Source organism: Sorex araneus, chromosome X, assembly GCF_027595985.1.
Source record: "Sorex araneus isolate mSorAra2 chromosome X, mSorAra2.pri, whole genome shotgun sequence".
NCBI lineage: Eukaryota > Metazoa > Chordata > Mammalia > Eulipotyphla > Soricidae > Sorex > Sorex araneus.
In genome coordinates this window covers 234,489,824-234,512,200 of record NC_073313.1, presented here as the reverse complement: position 1 = coordinate 234,512,200, position 22,377 = coordinate 234,489,824, and the positions used below count along the sequence as shown (strand labels likewise).

At 37.4% G+C, this 22,377-nt stretch overlaps 1 protein-coding gene across 1 annotated transcript in view; it reads left to right on the top strand.

Moving 5' to 3' along the window:
• The window catches only part of TMEM237 (transmembrane protein 237), a 25,705-nt gene extending 3,328 nt beyond the window's left edge, over positions 1-22,377 (top strand). The window contains 12 exon segments of the mRNA XM_055122932.1: positions 393-403; positions 2,066-2,122; positions 4,879-5,016; positions 6,700-6,829; positions 7,993-8,150; positions 12,308-12,431; positions 12,701-12,892; positions 14,696-14,769; positions 17,408-17,501; positions 18,598-18,719; positions 20,514-20,551; positions 20,553-22,377. Coding sequence (XP_054978907.1) covers positions 393-403; positions 2,066-2,122; positions 4,879-5,016; positions 6,700-6,829; positions 7,993-8,150; positions 12,308-12,431; positions 12,701-12,892; positions 14,696-14,769; positions 17,408-17,501; positions 18,598-18,719; positions 20,514-20,551; positions 20,553-20,582 — 1,168 coding nt within the window. The 3' untranslated portion in view covers positions 20,583-22,377.

Here is a 22,377-nt window from a genome sequence, read left to right as displayed (position 1 = left end):
GGTGATAGTACAATTGGTAGGGCATTTACATTGCACATGACTGACCTGGGTTTGTTCTCTACCATCCGATATAGCTAACCCTGAGATCACCAGGAGTTATTCTTTAATGAAAAACCAGGAGTAACCCCTGAGCAATGCAGGGTGTGCCCCTAAAACGAATACAAAAACAAAAAAAGGAAAATAGAATATTGAGGGTTTTTTGTTAGCAGTCTGTTTAATAGCTTATTCTTGATAAATAATGGCTAGTCTATCAGCTAGCTGATTGTGTGAAACTAATTTGATTTCATATTTATAATCGTTTCAGGCACTTCTGACAATATAATAGATTTCTAATTAACAGAATTTCTTTTTTTTGTCTTTGTCATGATTAAATTTGATTGGTGCCATTAAAGTACTGTTCAAGGTGAGTTAGTTCACTATTAAAATGTATATTTTTATAATGTATAGTTCTAAATGTAATGTTTTGTGTCCAAAGTGATTCTTTGATATTTCTCTTAAAATCAGATCTGACTTGTGTAATTTATAATTCTGCAGTGCTTATCATGATAATCTCCCTATGACTGCCACTTTAATTTATGGTTGATAAATAATGTTAGTTATATGCTTGGTATTTACCTTACAAATATAAAAATACTTATCCTTGAATACAGTCACCCATAACATAAATGTTGGTTGGCTTCATCATCATCATCGTTATTATCCCGTTGATCGTTGAATTTCTCGAGCGGTCTCAGTAACGTCTCCATTGGTCCTAGCCCTGAGATTTTAGAAGCCTCTCTTTACTCATCCTTTCCAATGGTGCCACATTGGAGGCTCTTTCAGGGTCAGGGGAATGAAACCCATCATTGTTTCTGGTTTTAGCATATGAATACACCATGGGGAGTTTGTGAGACTCTCCCATGTGGGCAGGAAACTCTTGGTAATTTGCCAGGTTCTCCCAGAGGGAGAACTAAGCTATAAGATGTCACATGCTTCTGGGAGCTTGGTTTTATAGTCTCTGGATGTTGGCCGTTGGTGGGATTACACGGCGCCCGGGGCAGTCCCTGGGTGTGACCGCCTATCTCCTGGAAAATGGGAAATCTGGGTGGAAGAGGCCCAGTCCCTATCTGAGCAGGCTTGGAGGTCTCAGCCCCGAGTCCCACACACCTGGGTTCCTCTGCCGGTTTCTTCATGTGTGATGCTTGTCCAAACATGTAGAGAGGGGCCTTGAGCATGGCTGTGGCTAGACTCCGGAGGTCTTCGGCTGCTGTGCTCGGGGCGGGGAGGGAAACTGAAGCCCACCCCCTTGGAGGGGCCCCAGGGAAGACAGCCAGGCGCAGGGGCAAGAGACTCTCTAGTTGGTTGGCTTATAGTTCTTTAATTGGGATTACATTTGTCTTGTTTAATCGCTACAGGTTGAATTATACTATATTCACCCTGAAATTTCAGTGACTTTATATCATATCCCAATATTTCTTATTAATGCAGTCAGCTGTGGTAACAGTCCAGAACAATTATTTTTCACTGCTTCTTCATTTATTTATTTTTTTTTCTTCATTTATGATGTAGTAATTGAGATTATTTCTATCCTATGGTCTTTTCTTGTCTCATTCATTGCCAGAGCAAGGGCTTGTTTTTTACTGGACAAAGTTTTAAAAATCTCAGGTATGCTGTCCATCACAGATAAGAGAAAGGACAATCTCAGCAATCCTAAATCACTGCTTTGTAGAGAACTGAATCGAAGTTGCAGTCAAATAATAGGCTATAAACTGTAGGAATACTCAAAAGTTTTTTTCAGAATTTTGGCTCCTAATTTGGTCACTGTCTTAGCCCATAACTGAGTGTGAAGGTGGATGGGAAACATAGGGGATCAAATGAATGTTTGGTAACCCCAGTTTCTGTCATTGTGTCTAATATGTTCTTTTTGACTGTTGATTTCTTGCCTTTCCCCTAATGTGTAAAAAAACCTTGACCTGATCCAGGGAAGAGAGGGAAAGATCTTCCATACTGGAAGTTCATTTTAGGTTCTTTTCTGCATTCACTTTTAGGCAGCCTTTTCTCTTTTATTTTATTTTTTTGTTTATAGGTGATACTCCACTTAGTCGACCCAAGAAAAAGAAACCCAGAACAAAAACCATACAAGGTAAGTTGTGTTATATCACAGAGTTTTGTTTTGTTTTGGGGCCACATTTGGTGGTGCTCAGGGCTTACACCTGACTTTGCATTCAGGGATCACTCCTGATGTGGTTCAGGGGACCCTATGTGGTGCCAGAGACCAAATTGGGGTCAGTCACATGCAAGGCAAGCACGCTGCTTGCTAGACTATCACTTTGGCCCTGTATCACAAAAGATATTTTTTGGTTGGGAGTCCACGCCTGATGGTGCCCAGGGGTTTCTATTGGTTCTTTCCCCAGAAATCACTTCTGGAAGTGCTCAGGGGACCATATGGGGTGCTGGGGATCAAACCTAGGTCAGCTGTATGCAAGGCAAGCACCCAGTCCACTATCTTATCTCTCCAGCCCCTGTATCACAAATTTTTATAGGACCTCTGACTTGCTACCCATCACAAGTCAGGGGAAGGTAAGACCCAGAGTTCTGAAGTCACTGCTTTGTAGAGGACAGAATCAAAGTTTAGGCAGTGGGATTCTATGTGGTAGTGAGTATCAAGGCGGTAAAGAGACAGCCTGAGGACTGTCTAGAAACAGTCATGGAATAAAAGGCTGTGTTACATCTGCTGTTATTTCCACATTGTCCTTGACCATTTGAGGCCTTTTTTCCTTCAGCAATATACACTGTCTTAAGTTATTATTGGTTCCAGATTATTGAACAAGATTCTGGATTTAGACAGCCACTTTCTTGGATTCCTCAATTTAGTCAGAGAATCTGCATTAGAGTGTGTGTCTCAATGCAGGGCCATATGTGTATTATTAAAGCTTCAATAATGAGCATGTTCTCCGGATATCTTTCTTGTCATAGTTTTCACTCCTACTGCTTACTGTGTTAATTAAATTTATTGTGTCTAGAATTCATTGTCACTTTCAATAACTTGTAAATTTTACTCATATATAAATCTAAGGTGTGAAATTTCAAAGTAACCTCTACTTGCTTTGTCTTTTATGTCTCTCTTCCCTATTCGTTTCCATGGTCACAGCTATAGTCATTTTAGTTCCTTTCTTCTTAAGGTATCAGGTTAGCCTCCAAATTGCTCTGTACTTCTCACTGTCTTCCATTCTAGTAAGTTCTGTTCACACTGCTGGACAGCAGTGGGATTGAACCTGAAACACCCGCTGAATGTTAAGTACATGCTCTTACAACTAGCCAGAAACTTATACTGGCTTACCATTGTTAAAAAAAAAAAAAAATGGAGGAAGAGACGGTGTGTGAGGCAAAGGGAAGAAATGGAGATGAAAGTAAATTTAGTGAGAGATATAAAGATACAAAATGAAAAGAAACAAGAATCACAGAGACTCAGATTCATAAAGATACTGAAATGTCAGTCTAAGGTCCAGGGATGTGGATAAACAAAGCAAATGCAGGAGAACTGGATTTGATAACTGGCACTAAGATAAAGTAAAATAAAGTAAAATTCCAGATTACGAACATGCTCATATAGAGCAGAGAAGCAGTTTTAGGCAGTTCTAACAGTTATTACCATAGTTTCCTTTTTGGTGGTGGTGGTGGTGTATGTGTGTGTGTGTGTGTGTGTGTGTGTGTGTGTGTGTGTGTGTGTATGTGGAGAAAGACAGAGAGAGAGACAGAGACAGAGAGAGAAGAAGGAGAAAGAAATATGGTACTGCTAAAAAATAGGAGGTATTTTGCTAGATTTTTATTAAAATTGTTAAATGTTAATAATTAAATTCCAGATGTTTTTAATATATTTATGTTCATCTAATTTTTATGTTGCTTATAAAAGAGAAAGTCTGCTTTCATAAATTATTGTCTTCTTTCTGTGTTATTGAGAGGTATTCAAAGTAAAGAAGGAAAACTTTTAGATTTTATATTTGTTTCCAGTAAGAAAAGCAGTGTATTTTCATTTTTAAATTATGTTTTGTTACGAAAAAGACTGTTATAAATAAAAGTGCTTTAAAGTAAATATTTATTGTTATGTTTTAAATTTTTTTAGGGAAACAGGAATATTGCTGAAGGGCTGAAGCTCATGTTTTGTACACAAGAGCCCTGGATTTTATCCCTAGTACGACATAGTCAGATTCTCAGGGCTTATTCCTGGCTCTGGGCTCATGGATCACTCCTGGTAGTTTTTAGGGGGACTGTATGTGGGGATCAAAGCACAGTTGTCTACATGCAAGGCAATTACCTCATCCCACATACTATCTCTCTGGCTCTATTTATATTTCTTTTGTGAAATAGTTAAAAGAGTGAAGTCAGTTGAAATATAAATCTGCCAAATACATCAAATCTGTTTAAAGATTTATAGACTGAAATAAATTACTTAAGTGAAGAGTTTTATAAATTATCCATTAATTACTATACCCATGACTCTATCATGTACTCATTTATTAATGGAGGATACAGTTATATAAAGACAGACTATTCTTAAGGTATGAGACAATGGAGAGATTCTATATGGTGACACTTTCTGCTGTATTTTTACATTTTCAGAAATTTTGAATCAGTTTATCCTCTTGCACCTTCTTTATCTGTTCTTTCTTTCACCACCCCCAGTATTTTTCTTCCTCTGTTGTATTTGTTCCTTCATTTACTTATTTTCTCCATCTAAATCCCACAGTTAAAGTGAAGATTAAGGAAATTAAGATTTGGGCACACAATCAGTTCTGTTAGATTAGGTGTTTTGCCACTTGGTTCCTCTTTGTGAGACTCTTTAAGATTTGGTTATCTCTTTTCAAGTTACCCCATCTTTCCCCCACCGTTTTTCTGTAGGCAATGCTTCTTTGGAAGGTCTTGCTCAGACTGCTGTTGGTAAGCCAGCTGAGGGCAGTGAACCACCAACTAAAGAAACCATAGAGCATCCAGAAGCTTCTGTTCAAAGAAGACCAAAGAAAACCAAGTTATCTTTCGGTATAAGAAACCAAGAAACAACCTAGGTTGTTTTAACAGTTGTGGTTTTCAGGCTGTGTTTGAAAACATGTGTTATCATTTTCTTCACTCATATAATATCTTCTTAGGGGAAAGGATAGATTCTATACTAGTACTATAGTGAAGCAGTAGCTAACATTCACTGACACTTTCTTAAAATTATCAGGAAGAAAGTGTTGGTTGTAAAATTATTTTTTGAGAAATTGTTCATTTATATTTTGATAGGAATGTAAATTGGTATATGTATTCAAGTGACTAGTAATAGAAGTAACCCCAATAGTTATAGTAAAGGATGCAGATTATAACGTTATTTGTAAGTATAGAAATTGGTAATAACTAGATATGGTGTGATATTTACCGTATAAATAAATGTTTGATCCATTTAATATAAATCAGGTAGCCAGTAACTGGATTGTTAAAGTAAAATAGTAGCTTGGAAACCATTACTAATGAGTTGACTTAAAAACACAAATAGTGGGGCTGGAGCAATAGCCCAGCGGGTAGGGCGTTTGCCTTGCACGTGGCCGACCTGGGTTCGATTCCCAGCATCCCATATGGTCCCCTGAGCACCGCCAGGGATAATTCCTGAGTGCAGAGCCAGGAGTAACCCCTGTGCATCGCCGGGTGTGATCCAAAAAGAAAAAAAAAACACAAATAGTGTGTCAAAGATTTCTATTAAAAAAATATGTTGTGTTAATTTCCTAAAAGGAGGAATAGCTAGCAGAGTAGAAGACTGTTAACTTGCTTAAGCTTAATATGCTGTATGCAGAAAAGAGTAAGAGTAAAGATAGTAGACAAACCCCAAATTGCTACCCTTGGAAAGGCTGAATGTCTCGTGACTGGTATCTGGGAACTTGACTGGTAAAGTTTTCTATGCTGCTGGAACTCTGCACACAATGTTATTTATATGATTTATGCTGCAAACTTGCTTTTTTTGGAGGCAGGGAGGGATCTGGAGTTTTGGCATATATCAGGCACATGATGCCTATGTGGTAAGCCCTCATTAAAATCCTGGGATGCTGTCTCTATTGGTTTTCCTAGTAGAGATGATGTCACATGTGTTGTTAAAACTTGTTGAAGAGTTGAGCATTCTGTGGCTCTCATAAGCCAGTACTTTTTTTTCTTGTGGAATTTTGCTGCATGAGCTTTTCCTTTTGCTGACTTTATACCTGTTTACTATAATAAACCATAACTGTCAGTGGAATGACTTCTGAGTGTAATGAACCCTTGGAGTAAATCACTATACCTAGAAGTATTCTTGAGGGATCTCCAATAAATTCTGGTTTTTGGATTGCTTAACTCCACCCCCCCCTTCTGTTTGGCATCACTGTTTCAGAATTTATTCTGTAGACTTTAGAAATGTAACATTTGTTACATTTAAATTTTGTTACATAAAAACTTTATATAATGGTAAAATATTTAACCCAATTCTGGGGCTGGAGTGTTAGTAGTACAGCGGGTAGGTCTTCTCCTTGGCATGTGGCATACCTAGGTTCAATCCTCTGCATCCCATGTGGTACTCTGAGCACTGCCAAGTGTGGGTCCCCAATCCCCGCAGAAAAAAATGCCGAATCCAGTTAAAATTATTTAAAAATAAATAATGTTCATTGTTTTTCTTTCTATATTTATAGTAAGTTGAAAATGGAATCTGAAATTTGTTTTTAGACTCTGAGACTTCCTTAACCCAGAAGAAGACCTCTAGTCCATCTCCATTACGGAATGAAAATGGTGTTGAGGTGGAGCCACCCTCTCTGGCTGAGGAGACAGTCATTCAGAAACCTAGAAGAAAGACAAAGTAAGTTGTTACTTAGTCTATATTCTACAGGGATTCACTGATGCTCAATTTGGAGCTCCTGATTAGTTGCTTCTCATGAACACTTAGTAGTTATTTGTGATCCTATATCTCTACAATAAAAAGTACTATAAATATCAATTAAGGCAGGCAATCTAATGATAAATTTGAAGATAATAAACCCCTGAGAAAATTAAAATGCTGAGAGATGCCTCAAGACCCTATACTAGGCTGAGTCTCATCAGGGCACCCTGAAGGGGGATGGGTGAACCCACAACCTGCTTAGCCAAAAACTGAAAGCCATAAACCACCAGAACCCAATCATAGCGCCATGCTCACGCCGATCTCCACAGGCTCACAATGGAGCCTCATCTATGAATGAATCTGTTGAAAAACTCAGGTATGCAGGTTTTGTTATTGAAATCTCCAGGCCCTCACAGAGTTGGGATTGGGTGACCTTACCCCATCTCCCTGTTCTTCCGGGAGCCCGGCAGTTGTGCCCACAATCTGCCTCTGGTGCCAAATAAGCTCATTAACCAGCCATGATCCAGAGACTCAAAAATAAATCTCGAAAGAGAATAAAAAAAGAAAATTAAAATACTGACTTTACTAAAAAAAAAAATCTTTTTTAAAACTTTTACTTCTCTGTAATAAGCATAAGACTATAATTAAAATTTAAAAGGTAGTATTAATGAAATAGGATATTGTGGTATCTTTTCTCTTATTAACAAAATTCAAAGTTTGATTATTTCACCAGTAAATTAAAATATGTCAATTTGTCATATGTCAGGTTAAAATAAATAACATTAGACTGTGCCACATAGTATAAAGGAGTATACTAAAAGTTATATACCACTATTGTTTTTATTTGAAAATGACCCTACAAATGATGACATGTATATATATATAAATCTATAAAGAATTCTACAGTTTTGATTCCAGAAAAGACCTTACAAATCTAGTTTAGTTACTTCATTTTCCAGATGGGAAAACTGAGATTTATAGAAATATAGCTGATTCTCTATTTACATAGCTATTAATAACATTCATTTGTATAAAAACTAAATTTCTTGACTCATTTCAGTCTTCATTATACTTTTAGTTATGTCCCATGTGGGTCCATAAAAATTCAGTATTTATTTTTCATGTATTTTCTCTATTTACAGGAAAACACGGCCAGCAGAACTGCAATATGCCAATGAGCTAGGAGTAGAAGATGAAGACATAATTACTGATGGGCAAAGTAATCTAGAGCAACAGTCTGTGTTCACTGCACCTACTGGCATTAGCCAACCTGTAGACAAAGTGTTTGTGGAAAAAAGCCGTAAGTGCTTCTTTATTTTGGAATTTGAGCTCTTCAAGAATTATACAAGAATATTCTTTGACTTAGGAATTACACTTTTGCAAATCTGAATTTTCAAAAAACATTAATGATAGGTCTCATTCCCCTGACCTTGAAAGAGCCTCCAATCGTTACGAAAGACAGTAGGAGAGGCTGCTAAAATCTCAGGGCTGAGTGTAATTGAGACGTTACTGGTGCCTGCTCGAGTAAGTCAGCAAACAATGGGATGACAGTGACAGTGATACAGTGAAATCTGAATTAAGGAAATAAGCAGAACCACGGGTAAAAAAATTTATACACAAAGTTAATTATTACTATCATTCATGAGAATAAAAACACTGGAAACAATCTAAATGTTAGACTGGAGGAGAATGTTTCTGTCAGTTATGGTTTATCCATGCTATTTACTGTTTTGCATCATTAAAATAGTATTTAGGAATAATTTTTTATTTTATGGAAAGTTTTAATGAAAACTCAATATACATGCATGTAATTTGATCTTAACTATAGAAAAATGTATAGAACATAAGGCTAGAAGGAAACATGTCAAATTATTCATGCTGTTTTTTTTCTGGGCTATAGAATTATATGTAATTAAAAAATCTCTACCACATTACCCATATCCTTATTTATACTTTATTTGTATCCTTTGTTATACTTATCAGTTTTCTACTCTTTGTAGTAATGTTGGTGGAGCAGATACTGATATAAATTCAATAATTGACTGAGCACTTGTATTGCATATATGGGTTCTAGGTTTTATGTGGTCCTTGGCACTAAAAAAATTTAATAAATTTCCTAGTGAGAGAAAAATACAAGAAGTTATTACTCTATTGTATAAGAAATACACAGTATAGAGATATTTTATTTTGGAAATCTGATATTGTATAGCATGCATAAGCAGCATTTAAGGAAACCTATGATAGTAGTATAAGGAGCATATACTACTCACTTGTATATACAGTGAAAATGCTGCCAACAGACCTTATCTGAAACAAAGATTAGTCCTGAAGAACTGTCATCCAGTGCTGGTGCAAATACAAATTGGTTCAATCTTTATGGAAAGCAGCATGTAGTTTTCTTAAAACATTTTAAAAACAAAGTTACCATATGATTCAGCAATTCCACTTTTTGGTATCTAACCAAAGAACACAAAAGCACTAATTCAAAAAGACATATATACTTTGCAGCCTTATTCAGTGTAGCCAAGGTATGAACATCACTCAAGTGCTCAACAGTAGATAAGTGGTGAAAGACAAAGGGATGTAGTTACAAAATGGAATACCACTCAGCTATATGAAAAAAAAAAGAAATTTTTATATTTGCAGATGATTCCACAAGTAGTAATCATCGTCCACATAGGATAATGCAATATAGGTGGATCTGGAAGGAGTCATGTCAAGTGAAAAACACTTAAAGGAGGAAAACAGATACCAGATGATCTCACTCATATGTAGAATATAAAGAAACAAAACAGTTGTCTTATATGTGCCATTCTCAGTGGTATAATGTGATATCTCACTGTCATCTCCATTTGAGTTTGTCTTATAATCACTGTCACTGTCACTGTTATCCCGTTGCTCATCGATTTGCTCAAGTGGGCACCAGTAACGTCTCCATTGTGAGACATATTGTTACTGTTTTATTTTTTAATTTATTTTATTGAATCACAATGTGGAAAGTTACAAAGTTCTCAGGCTTATTTCTCAGTTACACAATACTCAAACACCTATCCTTTCACCAGTGCCCATATTCCACCACCAAAGACACTAGTATACCTCCCACCCCCCTGTCTCCCCACCCCCGCCTGCATAACTGATAAATTTCACTTCATTTTCTCTTTACCTTGATTACATTCCATATTTCAACACAAAACTCACTATTGTTGTTGGAGTTTACCCCCAGGAAAGACAGCCCTACTGCCAAGGAAGCATTTGATAATTAGTTTTCCATTGCTGAGAATGAAGAGATATGAAGTCCCACTGTTCCAAGTACATAACTTTTTTTTTCTCCTTCCTACGCCACCGAGTCCATGCCTGCTTAATAGTCCTCATAATATGGCTGACACCACGCCGCCTGACAAAGGGGAAAAAAAAAAACGAGAAAGAAGGATATTTCCCATCCTCGGCTGGCGTGGGGCTATGACTTAGTCTAGAGACATGGCTGCAAGCAGTTTCTGGAACCAAAAGTAGTCTAGTTGGCCTCCAGATCCTGGTCGATCAGCAGCAAAGCGGCTGCACAAAAAGTGTGGCCACCCGGGTCGAATCTCGGCGGAGCATGCACTGGTAACGGCCCCGGCCTGAGACTTGGAAAGCTTCCCACTGTTCCAAGTACATAGTTTGTTTGTTTTTTTCTCCTTCCTATGCCACCAAGTTCGTACCTGCTTAATAGACCTCATAATATGGCGGACGCCACGCTGCGTTTCTGCCTGAAAAGGGAAAGGAACCGAGAAACAAGGCTATTTCCTCTCCTTGGCCAGCGTGGGGCTATGGCTTAGTTCACAGTCTAGAGAAATGGCTTCTATTTTATTACCTTCAATATTTCAAAAAAACCTCACTATTATTGTTTGGTGTTTCCCCCCCAAAGTCAGACCTGCTAAAAAGGAACCGTTTCACATTGCTGACAATTAAGAGATACTAGGTCGTGCGGCCGCGTGGTTTTGGATTTCTGTATAAAGTCCAGGGAAAATTCTGCCAGAAATTGCACCACTGCAAGGTTTTACTTCCCTTTTGTGGTGCTCATAGATGGAAAAGCCTGGAGAGAGGAACCCTATCCCCCTGGATAGGGCACCGCATGGGGCAGTGGCTCAGTTCACAGTCTAGAGGCATTCCTTTGAGCTGCTCATGTCCAAAGTAGTTCAGTTGGCCTCCGGGATCATGCTCGTGCAGCAGCAGAAAGGCCACACATGTATTGGCGGAGGGCGGAGCCGGTACCCCCGCCACCCCCCCTGGGATCTCCCTCGCGTCCCACAGCAGCTGGACTGGTACCTCCATTTTGTGCTCAAAAAGCAGTGATCGCCATGCTGTGCCTAGAAAGGAAGGGTTGAGAGAGAGAAATCCTATCCCTCTGGAGCCGCATGGGGCAGTGGCTCAGTTCACAGTCTAGAGGCATTCCTGTGAGCTGCTCATGTCCAAAGTAGTTCAGTTAGCCTCTGGGATCATGCTCGTGCAGCAGCAGAAAAAAAAGCTATTGTTGCTGCTTTTGGCATATCAAATACTCCATGGGTAACTTGCCAGGCTCTGCTGTGCGGGCTCGATACTCTCAGTAGCTTGCCGGGCTCTCAGAGAGGTGGAGGAATTGAACCTGGGTCTGCTGTGTGCAAGGTGAACATCCTACCACTGTGCTGTCCCTCCAGCCACTGTCTGATAATAAGTGACGATAAACATTTTTTTGCATGCTTAATGGCCATTTGTTTGTCTTCTTCTGAGTAGTGTCTGCTTATTTTTCTTGAAAATAGAAAAGACACCATGTTTAAAGAACCAAAAGAAAGGAGCCTACTTTTGAAGACACCAGGCCACATGGTGGCGGAGACGGGTCATCTCTTTCGTCTCCCCACCTCTTTAAGGTCCTGGCTGTCATACCCATAAATTATCTTCAGGCCATATTTAAGGTCTCCACCGGTCTTGTTTGAGAGACTCACAAATGAATCTCAAAATGGATTAGCTCCCTGCAAAGATGTCTTTGGACCCCAATCATTTACATATTTAGAAGTGCAGGAATGTGTTGCTGCTTTTGCGGCCTTGTGATCTCTCATGATATTCATAATAAGCAATAGAAAATAAATTATCTAGAATCTGCTTGTGACAGGCAGGCTTGAAAGGTGGTGGGAAAATTCAAAATAATGGTGGTGGAAGGTGTAATGGTGGTGGGATTGGTGTTGATATATTGAATGTAATCAATTAATGTGAACAACCTTATAAAAATAAAATTTAAAAATAAAAAATTTTTTTAAAGTACACAAACCAAAAAAAAAAAAAAGAAAAGGAAAGGAGCCTACTGAAATAGGACTGACTCAGAACTTTCAAATGAGAAATAGGAGAAATTCAATCTCAACCTGAGGGTTTTAAAATGTGGAATAATTAAACAGATTGTCTAAGTTTTCTCTTGATCATTGTTAGTTAGTTGTCATTTTTTATTAGGACGTTTCCAGGCTGCTGACCGTTCCGAGTTGATAAAAACCACAGAAAACCTAGATGTGTTAATGGACATGAAGCCTTCCTGGACCACTAGAGACGTTGCCCTGTCCGTGCACCGGGCTTTCAGGTAGTGCTTTTGTTGGGCTTAAAACAAGTGTTCTATATATTTTGAAAAAGTGTCACTTATTCAATACTGTTAACAAAATTGACACTCTAACCATGGTAGGTAGGTATATATTTTAAATGATCCTCCTGTCAGTGTAGTGAAAAGGAACAGCTTATTTTTACTTTGTATAAAATGTTAAATTTTATTCTTTTATGTAAAGAGATTTAAAGAATATTTTCGCTTTATACATTAGTATTTCTTGTGTAATAATTAAATCCTTTCCCATTCAGGATGATTGGTCTCTTTTCTCATGGCTTCTTGGCTGGCTGTGCTGTTTGGAATATTGTTGTGATATATGTTCTAGCAGGAAATCAGCTTTCTAATCTTTCAAATCTTCTGCAACAATACAAGACCTTAGCATATCCATTCCAGAGTATTCTCTACTTGCTTTTGGCTCTAAGTACAATTTCAGCTTTTGACAGGTAAGATTATTCTGACTGCAGATGTCTCTAATTTCTATTCAGGAGAAAATAGTGAATAAAATAAGTCACTAACTTTGACAGTTTCCAAAATAGAATTACAGATATTCACCTCTCTCATTTATGGGGTATATATCCTAAGGTCTTAGTTGATGTCTGAAATAGCAGAGAGTATATTTCTAAGTATAACAGAAACTATATGCATACTATGTTTTTCCCTATAAAGTACATACATATTTATGATGAAATTTAATTTATAAAATAGACAAAAATCAGAGCTAAACAACTGATAATAAAGATATAATGCATTCATAAAAGTTTTATAAATATAATATGTCTCAAAATATCTTACTGTGTATATTATTTTTAATTGGTCAAAAATATAAATTATGGGTTACTGAAACCATAGAAAGTGAAACCATGACTAAGGAGAGACTTTGTAGTATTATTTTTGGATTTTGAAAAAGGTGGCTTGTTTCTGTTTTTTTTTTTTTTTTTGTGAGGAGGATGGCACTACTGTGAACCAAAAATTCCTCCAAAGTCTTATGTCATTGCAGTAATAATTCTAAGTCCACTATTTTGTCCAATCATTGAAGTCCCAAATATTATCTTCAGATCATATGAACCAGGTATAGATGAAACTTTGGGTATGTTAGCTTCCTAGGGCATCTTTAATAATTGTGTGGCTTTAAATAACAGACATATTTACTCTCCCAGTATTAGATGCTTAGAAGTCTGAAATCCAGGCACCTGCAAGGCTGATTGTTTTGAAGACTCTGAGGAAGAGTTATATAGTTCACTTGGCTTCCAGAGGCTACTGGCAATCCTTGGTGTTTCTTGATTTGTAGACACATCACTCATTGCTTTAACTTCACCTCTGTTGTCACATTGAGAATTCTTGTGTGTCTCTTTTGTCTCTATGAAAGACATAATTCATATTGGATTAGTGTCTATTCTGATGTCCTTATCTTGATTCTTCCCCAAAGATCCTATTTCCACATAAAGTCACATTCACAGGCACCAGGGTTCAGAGCGCAGTGTATTTTTTGGAGAGCGTAATCCAGCCCTTAAAACAACTCTTTTGGCACTTTGGGGGCAGGTTTAGTGCATTGTATCCCTAAAACATTAGGGACACACATAAGTCACAGTGCAAAATAAAAATTTTTTAAAAGAAGAAACAACTTTTTGTTTAACTCTATGCTAAAATAAAGAGATAGAATCTAATAAAAGTTTGCACATTAAGTGTTTCTTCAAATGTTTCAACTCTAAAGGTTTGTTGACAGAATAGCCCTTTACAATTACTGATGTTTTGAATTATATGTGGAATGTAAATGTCTAAAATGAATGAACTGGTGAAAAAAAAAAAACTTACCCTAAGACTTGATGAGAACTGGTGGGAACTATGGTGGGAACTATGGTGAGAACTATACAGGGAAATATGGGAGGGATGGTGAATAAACAGAGCCTTTTTGTAGTGGTCTAGCACTGAAATTTTGGTGGTGAGTGTGGAGAGTCCCATACACATATAAGGGTGTTAGTTTATACCCTCAACTTCTATAGTGTTGCTTACCCAAGATAGAAAAGGAAAATAAGAAAAACAATATAGATTTCAGTTAAATGTTTTATATAGCCATTATAAACAAATTATTTAATATGTGTTAATTAACTGTACCTATTTAAAGTATAGTAATGGATAAGAAATTTGGTAGCATTTGAAAAAGAAGCAAAGAAGAGCTAGTAGTTAAGAGGACAGTGTGGAAAGAAATTTACAAATGTACTGTGACGAGACTTTTTTGTATTTTCTAGGGTTGACTTTGCTAAAACATCTGTAGCGATCCGAAATTTTTTTGCACTTGATCCAACAGCTTTAGCATCTTTCTGTGAGTAATTTAAATGGATAACTGTGATATTTGAGTTACACTGTTATTTTTAACTAGCAAAGGCACAATTTTATTAATTATATAAAACTTATTAATTATATGTTGTATTAAGTTACATAAATTAATTATATAAAATTTACACTCAAAACATATCTTAGAAATGTTTAGTGGAATTTGTAATTTAAAAAACTTAAGAAGCAGGACTTGAGAGATAGTATAGTGGGCAGGGTGCTTGCCGTGCACGTCTGACCCAATTTTGATCCCAATACCATGTAAGGTCCCCTGAAGCCTACCAAGACTTATCCCTGAGTATAGACTGCGCACAGTGGGATACATTCCTCCCATCAAAAATAACAACAGCAGCAACTAAAAACTAAAAAGCTGAGAAGTTAATTTGTTATTTTTTTTTATTGAATCATCATGAGATATAGTTGCAAACTTTCATGTTTGAGTTACAATCACACAATGATCAAACACCCATTCCTCCACTAGTGCACATTCCCCACCACCAATATCCCCAGTATACCCCCACATTCCCACCCTCCCCCTGCCTGCATGGCAGACAATATTCCTCATACTCTCTCTCTACTTTTGGACTTCACGGTTTGCAGTGCAGATTCCTCCAATCATCATTTTCTTAGTGATCCCTTCTCTCTTCTCTATTCCAGCTGCCTTCTCCCCTCCACCCCCAACTCATGAGGGCAGGCTTCCAGCTATGGAACAATCTTCCTGTCCCTTGTGTCTACTGTCCTTGGCTGCCAGTCTCCTGTTACGTTATTTTATACTCCACAAATGAGTGCAGTCCTTCTATATCTGTCCCCCTCATTCTGACTCATTTCACTCTCCATATCTATCCACTTATAAACAAATTTCATGACTTCATCTCTCCTTACAGCTGCATAGTATTCCATTGTGTAGATGTACCAAAGTTTTTTTAACCAGTCGTCTGGAGAAGCTAGTTTTTTTTTTAAATTAATTTTTATTGAATCACCGTGAGATAGTTACAAGCTTTCATGTTTGGGTTACAATCTCACAATGATTAAACACCCATCCCTCCACCAGTGCACATTCCCCACCACCAGTATCCCGAGTATACCCCCTCTTTCCCATCCTCCCCCTGCCTCCATGGCAGACAATATTCCCCATACTCTCTCTATATTTTTGGGCATTATAGCTTGCAGCACAGACACTGAGAAGTCATTATGTTTGGTCCATTATCTACTTTCGGCATGCCTCTCCCATTCCAGCTGGTTCCTCCAGCCATCATTTTCTTAGTGATCCCATCTCTATTCCATCTGCCTTCTCCCCTCCGCTCCTGAAGCAGTCTTCCAGCTATGGGGCAATCTTCCTGGCCCTTATATCTACTGTCCTTGGGTGTCAGCTTCATGTGATTCTATTCTATACTCCACAAGTGAATATAGTCCTTCTATGTCTGTCCCTCTCTTTCTGACTCATTTCACTTAGCATGATACTCTCTATGTCTTTCCATTTATAAGTAGATTTCATGACTTCATCTCTCCTAACAGCTGCATAGTGTTCCATTGTGTAGATGTACCAAAGTTTCTTTAACAAGTCATCTGTTTTAGGGTACGGGTTGTTTCCATATTTTGGCTATTGTGAACAGTGCTGCAATGAATATATAGGTACAGATGTCATTTCTACTGTGCTCTTTTGCATCCTCGGGATATATTCCCAGAAGTGGAATTGCGGGGTCATATGGAAGCTCAATTTCTAGTTTTTGAAGGACTGTCCATATTGTTTTCCAGAAAGGCTGGACCAGTTGGCATTCCCACCAACAGTGAAGGAGCGTCCCTTTTTCCCCACATCCACACCAGCACTGGTTGGAGAAGCTAGTTTTTATAGACTTCCCCCCACCCCCCAGTAGACTTTGATCTAAAAGCTTAATTTGTTCTTTGCTACTTTCAATGTTTTTTAATTTCTTACTTGGCACTATATACATTCAGCTGATGTAGCACTTTGATAACAAATACTGTTTTATATCTGTTTGCTAGTATGGTAATCTTTTTTCTAAGTTATGAAAAAATATATATTTAGTGCTGGGGATTGGAGTGGCTCTCAGGCACCGTGCAGGGAACCTGGGGCTATTTCTGGTTGTACTTGACCAAGTAGGCTGTTTGGTTCAATGGTGCTTGGGGTACTCCAGGGATCAATGCAAGGATTCAAACTTGGGTCCTGGTACATGCAAAGTATATGCCCTTGAGCTATTTTCCCTGACCCCATTTAATTTCTTATTGCCAATGCATTGAATATCTTGAGACCCCTTTTGTACCTATATTCTTAAAATTAATCTAATTTTCTCCAGCTATTAGAATTGATAATATATATATAATTCTGCAAAGTATGGATTATTTTTGTTATTGTTTTTGTTTCTGGGTCACATCTAGCAGCGCTCAGGGCTTATGACTTTGAGTTCAAAGATCACTCTTAGCCAGGCTCAGGGGACCATGCAGATTGCTTGGGATTAAGCCCAGGTTGGCCACATGTAAGGCAAATGCCCTGCCTACTATGTTATCTCTGTAGTCCCAAAGTATAGATTATTTTTACTTAAATCTATAAATTTAAAATAAAGTGGGTTGTTAAAAATAATTATTCATCATTTTATTTGTCTTTTTCTCAGTGTATTTTACTGCTCTTACACTATCTCTGAGTCAGCAAATGACAAGTGACAGAATCCACCTTTACACACCTTCTTCTGTTAATGGTAGCCTCTGGTAAGAATTCCAAAAGCATGAACAATTGTTGATGGCAATAATTGCAACAATGGCATAATTGGCAGCTATTTTTATTATTAAATATTATAAGCCCCCACTTAATTTTCCTCTAAAACTATGGCTAGAAAATACTTATTCTGGGGCTGGAAAGAGTACAGTGGGCTGGGTGCTTGCTTTGCACACAGCTGACCTGGGTTTAATCCCCACCATCCCATATGGTCTCCCAAGCCCACCAGCAGTAATTCCTTAGCACAGAGCCAATTTTGTTGCCTAACAGATTACTATGGTTATAAATACCTGTAAGTTTAATGAGATGTTTGATTTTTGACATTATATTTTAAATGTTATAGCTTTATACTAAGTCATTTCATGATACGATGGAAGATTCCCACACCCTCAATTCTTAGCTGGGGAGGAAAATAACCTAGAATAGTACTGGAAGGAAGTAGTTGGAGATTCAAGTCAGAAAGCTAGGTGATGCTATAAGGAGAGCAGCCTAGGGAGAGCGCGCCTCTGCTGATCAGCAAGCAGACTTGAGGAAGCCTGCAGAGTCAGACTGTGATTGCAGAGGTTCTTATTCAGCATGTTCAGAGCAGCAGTCTTTTTTTTTTTAAGTGTCGGGGGGGGGGGCAAGGAACAGAGAGAAAGGAAAAATACTTCATGGTATTTATATGTTTTACCCCAAAGCAAAAATAAATAGGCAACATTAAATTTACATCAGCATACGAGCAGATGTGTTCAGAGTTCAACTGCTGTTTAAGCTTTATTCTCATGTGTATATTTATTTTGTAGGGAGCTTAGTTTTATGCCATGTTTTTCTAGTTTCTTCTTTGGATGAGGAGTGCTATTTTTTGGGGGGGTCACACCCAGCGATGCTCAGGGCTTTGCACTCAGGAATTACTCCTGGCAGTGCTTGGGGGAACCATATGGGATGCTGGCGATCGAACCCGGGTCGGCCGCATGCAAGGCAAACGCCCTACTCACTGTGCTATCGCTCCGGCCCCAGAGGAGTGCTATTTTTAAGTTCATAAAATATACTATTTGGCTATATGAGCCAAAGTGAAGATATTTCTGATAAGTTTTTCTGCAACTTTAGGGCAGCGGGAATTGAAGAACAGATTCTCCAGCCATGGATTGTGGTGAATCTGGTGGTGACACTTCTAGTTGGATTATCTTGGCTTTTCCTATCCTATAGACCAAGCATGGATCTTAGTGAAGGTATTAAAAAATTGTGTAAGAATATAACAATCTCTTATAATAATTATATGTATTTTCATGGGTATACCTTATAATATTTCAATAACAAAGGCATATTTACAAAAAATAACCCAATAAGAATGAAAATATAGTGGTGCAACAAAATATCAAGGGAAGCTGGGGGGAGGGTCTAGCAGAGCTGAGTTCTTCCAGACCCTGGGAGGGCCTTTTATGACCCTTGTGAATATTTTGGAGGTATTTATTTTCTCAGAATCTTTCAAGTGTGTTGTATAAAATACTTTCCTTAGTCTTCTAACCAAAGTCTCTTAATTTGAAAATAATCATGCTTAGATGTAGTCTCTGTCAGAAACATATTCAAATGAGTTATTCATGCCTCTTCTGCAGTCATAGATCCTTAATCCTTCTAGTGAAGTATTTAGTAATGCTACCTTTGGTTTGTTCTGTGTAAAGTGAAATTGACTAATCTCTAGAATCCTAGATCTCTTTGCAACATCCAAAGAAGAGGAATTAGCAAACTGCTTGTCCTTTTTTTATTTTTTTTTAAGAAATCTCTACTCTATTTTTTTTTTAAGAAATCTCTACTCTATATTTATTCTTAAATATCATACTACATTAGTTTTTATATGGTTCAGTAGTGGCTCATTCCAGTCCACTTTCTCCCTACCCCTTTTTAAAATTGATTCACCATGAGATACCCAGTTACAAAGTTGTTCATGATTGGATTTTAGTCATACAATGTTCCAACACCCAATCCTTCACCAGTGTACATTTGCCACCACCATTGTCCCTGGTTTCCCTCCTGCTTCCACACCCCAACCTCTCTCTATGGTAGAAACTTTTTTTGGGGGGGCACTGTGGTTTGTAATACAGGTACTAGAAGGTTATCGTTTATATCACTTTACCTTCTTTCAGCACTCAGTTCTTGTCCAGAGTGATTATTTCCAACTAAACAATCATTGTCTTAGTGGTCCCTTTTCTGTCCTAGCTACACTCCCCACCCCCAAGTTCTGGCAAGCTTCTAATCATGGACAGTCCTCCACTATTTGTCCTTTAAAGATGCCTTTAGTTTTAATTTTATTATATTCCTAATACATTGTTTTTCTCTATTTATTATTATGTTGACTAATTATGTTAAGTAATAGTTTAATGTAGAATTGTCAACTAACAACCTTCTACACTGTGATTGGAGCTGAAGGTGCATCTGCTGGCATGAGAAATATTCAGTTTAAATCACAAAATATATATGAGTTTCTAAATATTTCCAGAATGCTGCTTTCCTTTAGGTCAGTATTAATCATATAGCATTCTGTTTTCATGTGAGTTTTTAAAAATGTAAGTATAAGATGAAGATGATAGTATCTTACTCACTGGGTTTAGGATGATTAAATAGAGTAATATATTTTAGATCTCTGACACATACTACATACTAGTTCCCCCATCCTCCTTCTATATCTGCCTCCTTCATTTTAGGTACTCATGATTACTATAGAATGATGCTTTTAGCTATTTAATGATTCTGGATTCTCTGGGCAACATATATTTCCTAGTAGGTTATATATTGCCTCATTATGTATTTTTTAATTTTATGGCATTTATAATATATTAAAATCTTAGTATTTAAAATGCAAACTTGTACATTTGTCATTAGTTCAACTTTTAATCAAGAAGTCTTAAACTTTAAGATATTACTGTTATGTCAAAAGTTTGCCAGTATTTTAGGAGATTATAATTAAAATTCTTTTTGAGATCCTGGGAAATCATTTTGAGTATGATCTATTTATTTTTCTCTACCAGAGCTGATGTTCTGTTCTGATGTGGAAGAATATCCTGAAAAAAGATAAAGGAATTAAAGACTCTTCATAGGACCAACTCACCTTCAGTGTAATAGTGACCCAGTATTTTGAATTTTCCCCAGTTTTGTTTTTAAATGTATTTTTATAAGATATAGACAGGTATGTTGGGAATGGGGTTTTAAATTACATAATACTAAAAGTTTTGGGTCTGAAACAACAGTACAGCAGGTAGGGCACTTAAAGTACTAAAGTACAGTCCACCTGTACCCAGCCAGACTGGTTTTAATACTTGGTACCTGGTATGGTCTCGTAAGCCGCACCAGGATGATACCTGAGTGCAGAACCAGGAGTAAGCCCTGAGCACTGCCAGATGTGGCTCCCAAACAAACAAACAAAAAAACATCAAAAATTCTGAAAATTTTCTCAAGATTATGGAAAATGTAAAATTTTGTCTGTAATTTATACCTAAATGTTAATCTCTATAGTGTTATTATTTCATTTCTAGCTCATTTACTTTAGGAGATAAAAATGAGTTAGAAATGAGCAGTCAAAGTTTGTGTCTTCTGATCTCCCAAATCAGTTGCATCTATAATCACTATCTTAAAGAGCACTAATACAGAAAAGCCATAACTGTAGTGTTGTAAATATAAGTCAGTTTAAGCATAAATTTAGGGAATGGGGGAAAGGGAGGGGAAGACCATTATCTTTTATGTCCCTTACTCAATAAATTGAAAATTTAAATTTGTTTGTTCTGAAGTTTGCTTTGTGATTATATATCAGGTTAGAAGCATAATACAATGTAATTTAGCTTGAAAGATGCTTTACTTTATGGCTAATAAAAAGCAATTGGGGAGGGGGGTTTTGCAAAGCAAGCAATATCTTTCTGGCCTTAAAAGAAAAAGTTTTGTCTCTCGGCCGAGATGTGACCCGAGCAGCCGCATGTGTGCAGCCTCTCTGTTGCTGAATGACCATGATCCCGGAGGCCATCTATCTACCTTTGGCACCAGCAGCTTCTTGCAGAAATGTCTCTAGACTGTGAACTAAGCCTCGGCCCCATGCTGTCCCAGGAGAGGAAAGGTTTTTCTCTCTCCGCTTTTCCTTTCGGGGGTTGGGGTCCCAGCGTGGTGACCTCTATCTTATAAGGACCACTAAAAAGAGGTATGAACTTACAATGATGCAATCTATGGCTCTGGCAGGAATTTCCCTGGACTTAGTTACTAAAATACAGAAATCCAAAGCTGCGCAGCCTCGACCTCATATTTCTTCATTTTCAGCAATGGAAAACAAATTATCAACTGCTTCCTTTTCAGCAGGTCTAATTTTTTTTGGGGGGGGACTCTAAACAATAGTGAGTTTTTGTTGAAATATTGAATGTAATCAAAGTAAAGAGAAAATAAAGTGAAAATTATCAGCTACACAGTGGGGTGTGGGGGTGGAATGGGAGGTATACTGGGGTTCTTGGTGGTGGAACATGTGCACTGATGAAGGGATGGATGTTTGATCATTGTATAACTCAGACTTAAGCCTGAAAGCTTTGTAACTTTCCATATAGTGATTCAATTAAAAAAAAAAGAAAAAGTTTTAAAAGCTTTAAAATGTAAGGGTTTAAGTCAAGGTATTAATAAATTTAACCAAAAAAAAGAATATAAGGGTTTATTTCCTTTCTAAAGCTTTACTGGTGGTTCCAGTATCTCATCACATCATGATTCTCTAGGGAGTTAAATATATATATGTACATATATACACACATATACATATGTATATATATAAACATATGTACATATATAAATAGCAAAAAAGAAATTGAAATAGCCAAGAGCTTCTGAAATTAAAGGAGAAACTAAACTGACTTAGTTACACTCACT